This window comes from Pantherophis guttatus, chromosome 2, assembly GCF_059756535.1.
Source record: "Pantherophis guttatus breed Tessera chromosome 2, ASM5975653v1, whole genome shotgun sequence".
Taxonomy (NCBI): domain Eukaryota; kingdom Metazoa; phylum Chordata; class Lepidosauria; order Squamata; family Colubridae; genus Pantherophis; species Pantherophis guttatus.
Genome location: NC_142064.1, coordinates 72,448,574 through 72,461,946, shown reverse-complemented (window position 1 = coordinate 72,461,946; position 13,373 = coordinate 72,448,574). Strand labels below are relative to the sequence as shown.

The 13,373-nt window shown below is 36.2% G+C and overlaps 1 protein-coding gene and 1 long non-coding RNA gene across 2 annotated transcripts in view; one reads left to right on the top strand and one right to left on the bottom strand.

Moving 5' to 3' along the window:
- Positions 1–13,373, top strand: part of GLDC (glycine decarboxylase) — a 37,929-nt gene that overhangs the window by 5,571 nt on the left and 18,985 nt on the right. Inside the window, exons 3-5 of the mRNA XM_034410362.3 lie at positions 7,667–7,802; positions 11,879–12,043; positions 13,180–13,257. Coding sequence (XP_034266253.2) covers positions 7,667–7,802; positions 11,879–12,043; positions 13,180–13,257 — 379 coding nt within the window. The remainder of the gene's footprint in view (positions 1–7,666; positions 7,803–11,878; positions 12,044–13,179; positions 13,258–13,373) is intronic.
- LOC117661502 (uncharacterized) lies at positions 4,012–13,275 on the bottom strand. The gene is made up of 3 exons (XR_004590025.2): positions 13,116–13,275; positions 12,958–13,021; positions 4,012–6,906 (listed from the first exon to the last, which is right to left on the bottom strand). It is a non-coding gene; the product is annotated as an uncharacterized LOC117661502 (long non-coding RNA).

The window sequence follows — 13,373 nt, the reverse complement described above, 5'->3', positions numbered from 1 at the left end:
GACACATGAAGGCTATTAAATGAGGACTTCACATAGCCATGACTTCCAACATCCTGCTAACTTCCCCATTTATTTTACTTATGGGAAGGCAGAAATCACAATCACATCATGTCAGGGATATTGTGATGGTCAGAACTCAGAAGACTCATTGTAAGTACCCCTCATTTCAACACAGTGGGAAATTCAATGTTCACTGAACAGATGGATATAAGCCACCTGTACGATAGATTTTTTCCCCATGTATTGTTATGAAATATCTCCAACTTATATGAGACATATGGTTAAAAAAAAATTGTCAACATGTAACAATTTTATTTTTTTAAAGAAAAGTTATTATCTGCTAATGTTTGGTTATTATATTTAGAAACTGACTGGTAATGCTAATGTGTTTTTAAAACTATATAGACTCTTGGGGAATATAGACATTTCTCCAGGTAAAAGTAACACCTTATTTCTGTAGATGCCAAAAGTTAACATTAGCCTGAATGTGCAGTACAGGTAGTCCTCGACTTATAACCATTCAATTAATGACTGCTCAAAGCTACAACAGCACTGAAAAAGTGAATCATGACTATTTTTCACACTTACAACCATTGCAGCATCCTCAGGTCACGTGATCAAAATTTGGACACTTGACAACTGGCTCATATTTATGATGGTTGCAGTGTCCCAGTGCCATGTGGTCATATTTTGTGAACTTCTGACAAGCAAAATCAATTGGGAGGCCAGATTCCCCTAACAGCTGTGTTACTAAATTAACAACTGTAGTGATTCATTTAACAACTATGGCACGAAAAATGGGGCCAAATTCATTTAATAACTATCTTGCATAGCAACAGAAATTTTGGGTTCAATTGTGGTTGTAAATTGAGGACTAGCTGTATTCCCTTTTCTCTCTCTCTCTCATTTTCAATTCTGATAGAGCAGTGCCAAAGATCTATGAGCAAAGTTAAGATCATTGCCTGTAATCATGTTATGCAATTCCTTCAGCTCATAATAATCAAGGTCAAAACAGGTGTTTATTAATCCAAATGAATTCTTAGCTGAAGTTGCTGAATAAATACTTAACTATTTCCAGAATAGTTAGTCTACTATATAGTACATTTTGTCTTCACTGCAGGAAGAAATGGGCTGAGTCAGGTGGCTAATTGCCAAGTATTTCATAATAAGTGTTTACACTCCTTTGGATTCAGTACATTGTTTACAGCTTTCTCCAAGTTGAGGCATAAAGGCCAATGTCTGTTCTATGATATGATAAATAACATCAAAAAAGATATCTTAAAACTTCATTTGAAGTTCCTATTAAATCCATCCAAAATATTATCTGGAACTGGTTTTGTTAAATCATTATTATACTGCTGCAAGCCAGATTCACTGAAACTTTTTTTTTCTTTTGAAGCAAAACATTAAAATATAGTAAACCAAAAAGAATTACAACTCTTGAATGGGCAAGATAGTGCACTCCAAGAGTTTTGGTCACAAATTACAAGTCCAAGGTGCCCTAAAATTGGGAGGTTTTGTGTTATGGGCAGAGTATTCACATAATCCATTTAGCAGGTCCTGTCTTGTCATCTATTTCTGTCCAACAGTCTTTTAGCACTGGCTGAGATATCACCAGCATTTCTTAAATTATTTTTCTTAGGTGCTGATACCTAAGCTGCTTTGCAAGTTCTTAAGATTTATTTAATAATTAAAGAGTTCTAAAGGCTGCACATTCCAGACTATAAATGCAAAGCGCTCATTTTTTAAAATGTTTTAAGTTGTGAAAATCTTTTCACTTTTCAGTTTTTCTTCTGTTTATTTTTTTCCTGTTCAGGATGTGTCCTTCCTGTTTCTATAACTGAAATATATAGTTTTAAAAGGTGAACTCTATCTCATTATGTCCCAAGGAGAATTCTTGCCCTCTGTGTCTCAGTATTATTTTGTTCCCAGCTTCTTATTTATTGCCTTATTATTTTATAAGGTTTAATATACCAGTATTTTAACTTCTGTTGGCTAATGCTTGCTTGTGTATGTGTGAGAGAGAGCACACATGTACCTTTGAGTCTGTCTTGATTCATTGAGTCCCTGCAGGTTTTTTGGCAAGATTTCTCAAAACTCAAAAAAAATATTTGCACCCTCACTTACCCTACCTACCTGCACCCATGCCTCTTGCATATCCTCGCATATCTTTCATGACTCATGTCATTCCTCTCAAACACCTTCCCCAACCACTACCACACACCCACTCAGTCTCTTCCCCGCCTAGCAGCAGCCACTTACCTGGTTATCTGCCTGGAACTTTCAACTTCCTTCCAGCTTCTTTACTGACTTTGATTCTGGGAAGCCAGCAGAAAGTTGCTTTGCCTAATGACTGAGGGATCTAGTTAACAATGGCAACTGGCACTGCAGGGGATTGCCATCATTAAGTGAAGCAGTCACACTTTACAAATGCATCATTTGGTGACAGAACTTCCTATCCCAATTGCCATTGTAAGTCAAGGAACACGTGTAATCCAGTGTTAATTTAATCTTTTCCATGAAATTCTTAGAAATATTTCCAATATGGATGGGACATATGGTAAAAATAATTTTTGTTAATATTTAACAATTCTACCATTGTAAAAAAAAAAGAAGAAGTAATTATTGGCTGCTGACACATGGAAACATACAGAAAATGAATGGTAATTATAATGTGTTTTAAAACTACTTAAGCTCTTATGAGAAATGGAGGGCATCTTTCCAGGGAAAAGTAACACCTTGTTTCTGGAGGTGCCTGAAAGTTAACATTGGACTGAATGTGCAGTATTCATTTTTTCTCCCTCTGACTTCTAATTCCAATAAGCAGTGCCAAAAGATCAATGAACTTTGTTCTTGGACACTAAGATTATTGCCTATGATCATGTTATGCAATTCCTTCTGCTGGGAAAAATAAGCAAGGTCAGAACAGGCATGTATTTAGCAAAAGGAATTGCCAGCTGAAGTTCCTGAATGATTAGCTAACTATTTCCGGCAAAGTGGACTTGCTGTAGTATGTTTTGTCGTAACTGCTGCCCTAGAAAATTAGGAGAAGTAGGCTGAGTTAGGTGGCTTATTGCCAAAGCCTTCTTAAAAGTGTTTACTGCTTTCTTGGATTTCAAGTTCTCAGTTCATTCAGTACACTGTTTACAGCTTCCTCCAAGTTGATGCATAATCAAAGGCCAATATCTATTCTATGATATGATAAATATTGCCTACAAAGGAATTTTAAATGTTTTGTACTTTAGCCTAGGCTATCTTTTTTCTGGCAAAAATATATATATACATTTCTTTAAAACATTGTTTAATAGTCATTTGGAGTTCAAGTGCAATCCAAAAATTATCTGGATTAAAATTATTTTACTACATCAGTGTTATACTGCTGATGCCTGTGCCTCAGGATTCATTGAACCTTTTTCTTTTGAAATAAAAAGCTAAAATATAATACTCCCCCCCCCCAAAAAAGAGAGTGTTAATTTTTGGGTGTAAGATGGTATGCTCCATTTTTGGCCACAAATGACAAGTTGTCTGCTATTGGTTGAGCTCACTAAAGCTGATGAGTCTTAAAGCACAAAACTCTGGAGGCATAAAATTATATTAACATTAGCTCAAAAGTAGAAGGAACTGATTAGTTGTGTAATCGTTATCTTAAGAGATAAATCACTAGGCAACAGCTGTGTTGTAACACTGGTACGGAATTAATGTACTATTAATATGAGTCCAGTAGTACAAAAAGGTACAAAAGAGTCCAAAATGATTACCACAAGAAAACATTTAGGATAAGGATTCCAAATGCACGCATATCAAAATACTGATAAATCATCTTCCAGAATAGATTAAATGATGCATTGGTGGTTTACTAGTTTGATCAATATATCAAACTAAATTATTTGCATAGTTCCCATTATACAGGCTATTTCACATTTCCGTGCAGCTATTCTTGTCTGTGTCACTCTTTGGAAATATGTATTTGTGAAATCTGACCTTCATCACAATTTCAAATCAATTTTCTGCTTTTTTTTTTTTTAAATCAGTTATCTGCCACATCTGTCACAATACAGATACAGTCTTTGAACTATGGATTTCTCCTTGTAGTGTAATCCTTGAAATTTGTGTTGGTGGCAAGCTATTTATTGATAAGCTAGATAGATCCTGCCATTCAAGAAAAATAAATCCTGTTATGTTTGGTAAAATGACCACCCAGGTTATTTACTGCCTGTATGAGGAGGATCTCACTTCCAAGAATTTAAAGTCTTTAGTGTTTCCATTAATTTATTTTTTTTCTCCCCGGGGCTACCCGTTCCTTCCACATCCCCCATCACAGGTTGAGAGGATTCCCTTTGAACCGTATACAAAGGAAGTGTCTGTCTTTACATTAGGATTTCCCGTTTTCTCAGTGTTATAGGATTTCCCATTTCCTCAATGTTATATTAACATATTTATTTCCATCATTGACTAGTACATGTTTCCTATGCATAATTTATGCCATCTGGGGAACATAAACACTCCTACTTACCTCTAAACATGTGTATTAGAATAGTCAGGGGTACCCACAGGGTGTGATAAAAAAAATCAAGATGGCAGCAGATGGCATTTTGACAGGGCAATCAGAATCCTGGTAGTTTTTCATGTTCATCGCACAAGTGTGCCCACACATTTGAAAAAAACAGGAGGAACTTCGAGCATAACATCACAGCCACCACCTTAACTTTCTTTGCCACACTCTGCAGATGCCCAGGGAATAATGATGACAGATAATAATTTTAAGGGTTAAAATAAAGACCAGACCATTACTAGCCATGATTCATAACAAGGTTCATATCTCATCAGATCTTCTCATTTATACTGCTTATATAAATCTAAGTATTGCTGCATGGTTTTTTTTTTTCCTGAATTCAGGTCATGTGTGTATAAGACAGTTCCTTTAATTCTCCTAACAGTATCCAGGCATAAGCAGGCATTAGGAGCCCAGAGATACTGATGCAGTGGTCAATGTCCTGGTTCAAGAAGAAAAAGAATGATGTCTTAGAAAGGCTCATAGAGAAAAATGGCAACCAGTTTAGATAGGAATACAAATTATCACAACAAATAATTTAGATTGATCAAGATGGTCTATTCTGCTTCAAAGATGATCATTTTGAAGCCATTAGTCATGAATCACAACAAATACCCAAGAATGGAGACAAAAGAATAAGCAGCTTAAATCAATGGTCAAATGGTTTATAAATGACCAGTTCATTCATAAAAAAAAAAAGATATAGCAAGAGAGCCATGGACAGTGTTGCAAAGTCTGTTTGAACATGAATGTTTAAACAGCAAGCCATGCCTGTTCTGCGAGTAATTTAAATGAGGGTCAAGAAGAAACAGGAAAGACATGAGAGTTTGAATTCTTTGAATGTTATCTTCACTAACACTAACCTTTTGGAAAAGACCAGAGATGGATCTGACATTAAAATATATCAAAAGCTGATCAAGAGCAGGGATGGGGGAATATCCATAGGAGGGCTTTGTGCAAAGTCAGAAGCACTATCCCCTTTCATCCCAGAATGTTGGCTCCAGGTAAGGACTCAGTCTCTTAACTGCAACCCGTCTGTGATGCATTTGAAACCACGTAAAAATAGTCCAGATACTGGGCTACTTTGGAAAAGACAAAGCAATGATAGCCAAACTAATAGCAAATCAACTGGAAAGTTTCCAATAATCAATAAAGATAATTAGGTCCTTCTATATATTGGCATGGTGACCAGATCAGACAATGCATGCTACTATTGTGCAGAAGAACTAACTGCTGCTACAATAAAAAGTTATATGGAATATTTTAAAGCCAAATTGCTAGAAACCCCAACTTAAAATGTGCTGGATCTGCAGATTTACATTTCTCAAAACTATTTTGCCATTGTGCTCTGATGAAATTTGCCAAGTTCTTCTTTAGATATTCTAACAATTAGAATCCTGAGAGCTATTGTTTCACTTCAGCTATTATTTATTAACAGTTGTAAATTAACATTTCCTTAAATTCTTTCAGGAAAAGCAGTATTATCCAAAATATCCTCCTTTATTTCTGTACAACAGTTTTATTATCCAAGAAACAGGATTTGTTTTATCATTTACTATAAAGGTAGAAAAAAGATTTGGCATTGATGTTCATATTCCTTTGTAGAATAGACACTGATTAACTTGCAAGCATTTCCAGAATATGTATTTGGGATATTAATTCTGCAATACTACCCTGTCATCATACAGTTTTTTAAAACTATCATTTGTTTAAAGATAACTTGCAGCTGTTCATGAATGCTAAGCCTAGTGATATTCAACCATGTGCTGAGGGATTTCTTCTGTGCATTCAGTGTAAATCTGTATAATTTTATATTCCTCTCACTTTAAGCAGCACAAGGATATTATTGGAATTATGGCAAAGCTTAATTCCAATTTGATTAGGAATTAGCGTTCAAAGAGATTTGATCATCATTGGAAAGGCTACCAATATGACTGATTTCTCAGATGACTGGTTTTTTTCTCAGTATATTTTCAAGGGCAGAATCCATGGGAAATCTAACCTTCCCAGCAAAATATATGGACTGAAAGCAGCACATTATATTTTTAATATAACTTTTTCTGTGTAGTTTAACAAAAGTTAGCCCTCATACTCCACACATTAGTTCAGCATGATGCTGTTGTAATGTGATTGATTCACTTTTAGTTCACAAGATGTCCAAATCCACACAAAGAAAAACTTCATAATAGACTCCATAATGAATGGGGCTATGTGTTAAGGTTAGCTATATATGAGTATAAATTTTATTTATTGATTTATTAGGTAAATATCCTACCTTTGATTCAGAAGCTTGAGACAGCATGTATAGCATTCTAGAATTTGACTTTCCTTGAGTTTCATCCATTCCTTAATGACTGTGCCACATGAAATCAAGGAAATAAAATCAGTTTACCAATTAAGTAAAATTAAATCAATAAAGCATTTTTCTTAAAATTACACTTTTCATAGATGTGGGGGATGTGCTGAAAGACTTGTGAAGTTTTTGACATAACAAGCTGTGTTATTGGGGGCAGTTAAAGTCTAGTTCAACCAGCACAGTTTATGAGGTGACTTTGTACTCTCACCCTAATGTGCCACCCAGGATTCTTGCTATGAGAGAAAATAGGAGGAAAGGGCATTAGAAAGACGTGATTTATGTCAAACAGACATAAAGAAGCAGTGTGAAATGAAAGAACTTGCTTAAACATCTCAAGTGAGATAAAATAGTTGGTTTGCTTTTTATTGGTGCAAGGAAACTATGTGATTTATGTGAGAATGCAGATAAAATAAATATAGCTCCTTTAAAAATGTAGTTAAATATTTTAAGTATACTTTTGACCTCAAAAAACTCTTGAAAATGATGTTGTTACACTACTCCTCATAAAGAATAAATGTAACTGAAAAGTTCTGTGTAAATTATAATAATTGTGAATAATCAGCCATTTCTATAAATTTCAAAATGAGAAACAGGCAAAATAAGCAGACAGTTGAAAATGAAGGAACAGGGAGTCAACTCACGTTGCTGACCACTATAATGTATATTCTCATGAAAGTAGGTTAACTGGTGCAAAAAGCTTGACATGTTTAACCTTTATTGAAATTTTCACAAAATATTTTCTACACATTTCTTTCTAGGCGAAAATGAAATTCTTGAAACTTTAAACAGTATTGCCAGCAAGAATAAAATCTGGAGATCTTATATTGGCATGGGTTATTATAACTGCTCAGTCCCTCCAGCCATTTCAAGGAATTTGTTGGAGAATGCTGGATGGTAATGTACCATTTTTATTATTACATACACACACACACACACACAGAGAGAGAGAGAGAGAGAGAGAGAGAGAGAGAGAGATATTCTATTGTCCATGCCAACATGCTGGAGAACTTTTGAACACCACAGTTCTAATTTACAGTGGTTCAAAAGAGGTCCTGAGAGAAAAGACTACTATTAAAAAAATAAAAATTATCTTTATATTTGCTATTTTCCTAGCTATAATGTAAAATCAGAAGTTAAATAAGTAATCCTTTTAATACATTAATTCATTTATATAAAAATTATAGATTGTGTAAGAATCTTGCTGTTACTTCTCAGAATATTTCTATATGTATGGCAGTGTTAGAAGTGACCATAGCACATAAAGCTCTTTTCTTGATATGTGCAGAGTATAAAAATTACAAATATTGAGAGATGAAAATGCTTGTTGTACCTCTTCCTATGGAGTCTAGTGTGAGAGCTACACATCACTAAGGCTGCAATGAAGTTTAGAGTACAGGCAGTGCTTGATTACAACAGTTCATTTAGTGACCGTTCGAATTTACAATGGCCCTGAAAAAAGTGATTTATGACCATTTTTCACACTTATAACCATTGCAGCATCCCCATGTGATCAAAATTCAGATGCTTGCCAACTGAGCCATATTTATGATACTTGCAGTGACCTGGGATTGTGTGATTAGCCTTTTGCACCTTCTGACAAGCAAAGACAATGGGGAAGCCAGATTCACTTAACAACCATGTTACTAACTTAACGACTGCAGTGATTCACTTAACAACCATGGCAAGCACTGCCGTAAAATGGGGCAAAACTCACTTAATAACTGTCTCACTTAGCAACATAAATTTTGGGCTCAATTGTAGTCGTAACTCGAGGACTACCTGTGCATGATTTGTTTCCCAAACCAGAAGGGCGATTCTGCCTGGGAAGAAAGCCTGTTGTGATATGCTCCGTAATTCTTTCCAGCCCCAAAAAAGCAGCCATCATAGATAGTGAGGCAGCTCGCCCCACCTTTTGTCTCCTTCTTGAAGACAAGGCGCCATTCCCCTGGTGGATTCAAGGGATGGTTTTGCCCCTCGGCCACATTTTTTTTCCTTGCTACAAAACAAAAGCAGCAAGGCCTGTAGGGAAGGGGGGCTGTTGGGCAGACTGGAATGTCAGTGTTTGCATGCTCCAATTAGTCAGCTGCCAGGAACTGTGGCAATATTGAGCTTCTTGGGAGAAGGTGCAGATGTGAATCTGAGAGTTTGGAATATAAAAATATTGACGGTGTGTGTGGAAGTTCTTGTACACTGCTATTAAGTGACAAAGGTGCCTCTGTGCCCAGCTCAGGAGGACAATTTCAGACAAACAAAGGTGCAACTCTTCCACACAATCCTCCTCCTTTTTGCCAAGCGTAATAGGCAGAGGAAGGAATTAATACAACTGTCAGTTGGTTAAAGATTTTTATCAGCTTTTGATAATTGATTCCTTTATTTCAATTGTACAGATCGGACTGTAAAGGTCACGGTGTTAAGCAAAATAAGCTTATTTTGTTTTGAGAAGATTTACAGAAGAGTTACATCAGATATCTCATTTGTAGGCACAGTCTCTGCTATTCTCTGCTATTAGCTTTATTCTAGTAATTGTTTCTCAAATTGGAATTACTTCAAATATTAGGATCTACAAAGCATTTCTGATTTTCATTGCGATTGGCCCTGAGGTCAGATGCCATTACAATTTTCAAAACAAGTTGATTCAGCTTTTTTTTTTAAAAGGTGTTTGTTGGCACAACATAGGTTATATACCAGCGGTGAAATCTATTTACCTTCGCTACCAGTTTGGGAACGGGAGTGCACGGGAGCATGCACACGCTATATGCACCTCTTCTGCACATGCACAGAGGGTAAAATGAGACGTAATGACGTGGGTGAAGCTGCCCACCGCCAGCGCTACCGGTTCGCGTAAGCCAGATAGATCCAGCTGGATTTCACCACTGTTATACAGTCATAATTAGAAACAAGAAGTTACAATAGTTGAAATCCTAAGTCACAAAATAGGGCCACCAGTCTCTTTGCCAGCTTGAATGCATACAAGAGAAAGATTCTGACCTATTTCTTACAACGTTCTCCCATTTTAAGACAATCGTCCCATTTTAAATCTTTGCCTTTACCTGTACTGGAGGTAACACAAGCAATAGTCCTTCTGGAGGATGTCCTGTTTTGGTTGTTGATAAGTGAAATTCACATGAAACTCAGCAGTGCAAAAGAATTATACTTAGAAGAAAGATAACAGAGAATAAAGGACAGCCATTGGCTGTTCAGGGCATTGTTTTTCTTAACGAGAATAGATTTCCTCTCATGATACCACATTATTACAGTTCTGTTGTTAAAAAACGAAAGGTTATATGTGTTCTTTAAGTTATTCCGAGCTGTTGTTTTTATTTATATACAGTGAAAAGAACAGGAAAAGCTTATTCTACAAACAAAAATAGCTTGGCTCAATAACCTACAAACAATTGTTAATGGCATAATGTTATGGGGCTGTGTTAGACTGAGCAATCTAGTTGTGCCTGGGTTTCTGAATGACTTCAGACTGTGTTGCCCTAGAAACTGAGCTAATTTAGTAAGTGATGTGACATGAACATAAATGAATGGGCAGAGAATTGAAAATATGCTTGGCTTCTTGAGGGACTCGACTCTTAGTCTAGACTTAACCCTAAAAACCCAGTTTACCTTCAGTCTTTATTGCTTGTGCAGTATTTATTTTTCTTGTGCTATATTTAATGTACACTGCACAATTTTTATCAGTTCTGCAATAATAGTGGTCTGTGCAGTAATATTTCATGGGAAAATTGTTAAGACATAGTTCCACATTATTTAAATTGAGGTGTCATTAGGAGGGTTAATTTTTACTCTCAGATCCTGGATAGTTAGTTTAAGTCCATCTTAACTAGGGCAGTGAAGAGATCTAGGTTCAAAGGGGGAATATGTGATTTGATTCATTTGAGGGCATGCATATACTTTCTGTGAAGAATACCTTAAAGCAGCAGTGTCCATCCCTGGTCCTTCACAGCTAATGTACAACCTCATGTGGTTTACAGTGTTCCTAACAGATATAGTACCACACACAACCATATCACCTACTGTGTTTTCTCTATATTGCTTTCAATGTTTTTTTAAATTAATATGCTTTAACCTGCAATCACTACCACCTCGATGACAATAAAGATTCTGAATTAGTACTCCAATAGTACCCAAATATAACCAATACCATCTGTGTTTTGTGTGTATATGTGCTTTCAAAGGAAATAAAAAAATAAAAAGGTTTGAATAAATAAATCAGGATTTTTTTACTACTCTACTATTGTAGTAAGGGCTAGTAAATCAATCAACAGTAATTTAAGCTATAATACATTGTTTTTTAATATGCAAAATTAATATTTTTAATTTTATGTATCTTATCCTCACAGTAATAGTGCTGTGATCTTGGACTAATAGAGAATACTTGGCCCTTAAATTCAGAGGGTGTCTTCTGTTCAGCAACATAATTATTAGAATTATTAAGCTTCGTGTGTACCTTCTGTTGGCACTTCGAAATGTCAATTATATTTGTAACAACCACTTTTGTCAATAGATGTTAAATATTTCTCCATCCCTTTGAGAGTGACTGCTAGGTAATATTAGAAATACAGGAAGTCCTTGATTTACGATCATTTGTTTAGTGACTGAAGTTACACCACCACTCAAAAAAGTGACATGACCGTTTTTCACACTTAGAACTGTTGTAGTATCCCTGTGGTCACATGATCAAAATGTGTATGCTTGCCAACTAGCATGTATTTATGACGGTTACAGTTTTCTGGAATAATATGATCACACTTTGCAACTTTCTGACAAGCAAAATCAAGAGGAAAATCAGATTCACTTAACAACTAAGTTACTAACTTGACAACTGCCGTCTGTCACTTAACAACAGTGGCAAGAAAGGTTGTAATATGGGGCAAAACTCACTCACAGGATTATCTGTATGGTTCTGTAGCATTCTTTAAGTGGGGAAAAGTTTAATGGGGAAAATGTGTTGCTTTTAATAGGGTGACTCAGTATACCCCTTATCAGCCAGAAGTCTCCCAGGGCAGGCTGGAGAGCTTGTTGAATTATCAGACAATGGTGTGTGATCTCACCAGGATGGATGTGGCTAATGCCTCTTTGCTGGATGAAGGAACAGCAGCAGCAGAAGCCATGCAGTTGTGTCACAGGTAACAACCTCAGATCATAAGACTGCTTTTGGAGGATGTAAAGTTCCTCAGAACTTTAGTGTTGGGGGTAAGACTGTCCACAAGGCACAATGTTGTCAAAAAACAAAAGTCAAGATACACATAAAAACAGGTGAAGTTTTGATCACAGCATCCTGGCTGCCATCTTGAGTTTTTCCGCACAACCTGGAGACACCCTCGAATATGTAATTATATGGAAGAGACTGAAAACAGTCCATAGGCCTATATTCTAAATCAGGTGTGTCCATCCTTGTCAACTTTAAGACCAGAGGTGGGTTTCAGCAGGTTCTGACCAGTTCTGGAGAACCGGTAATGGAAATTTTGAGTAGTTCAGAGAACCGGTAAATACCACCTCTGACTGGCCCCACCCCCCTCTATTCTACTACCTCCCAAGTCCCAGCTGATCAGGAGGAAATGGGGATTTTGCAGTAACCTTCCCCTTCCACCCTTACCAAGCCACGCCCACCAAGCCATACCACGCCCACCAAGCCACACCCACAAAACCGGTAGTAAAAAATTTTGAAACCCACCACTGCTTTAAGACCTGTGGACTTCAACTCCCATGAGTTCTCCATGCTGCCTAAGGAATTCTTGAAGTCTACAGTCTTAAAGTTGACAAGCTTGGATACCTGTGATCTAAATGATAACATAAGAGAGAAACATCAAAGGAAGGTGTAATATTTGCAGAGTGGCCATTGATAATTTGTGGGAAGCCATATTTCTTGGCAAATAATATATGAGGTAATATTTTTTTCCTCGGTTCCCTCCATTCCCAACATCTGTTGTTCAGAGATATAGGAACAGAATATGCTGTTTGATTAACACAGTTCATCACCCCTGTTAAAGGCAGCAATTTATGTAATCCACTCAGAATTCATAACAAAATCATGACTTACTTCATAGTAATTTCCCTTTTGTGGACTTTGGTAGATTGTGGGCTTGTTTCCTTTTCCAAAGTTCCTGGAAATAGAAATTTGAATTTTAGATCAGGAGATGTCAAAGCCAATTAAAAACAAGATTTTTGTCTGTATAATAACAAGCAGTGGAAACTTACCAGTTTAGAGTGAACTTTTTATGACCCATTCTGAAGTAATTTTATTGTTTTCTCCTTCCAACAGGCATAATAAGAGAATAAAGTTTTATGTTGACATCAGATGCCATCCTCAGACGATAGCTGTGGTGCAGACCAGAGCAAAGTAAAGATTGATTTAGATCTTTAAAAAAAATTAAAAAAGCAATCTGCTTGAAATTCTTTTGTAATGTAATCTGTTTTAATAAAATTGACTATTGCTTTATTTGAAACAATTTCAAT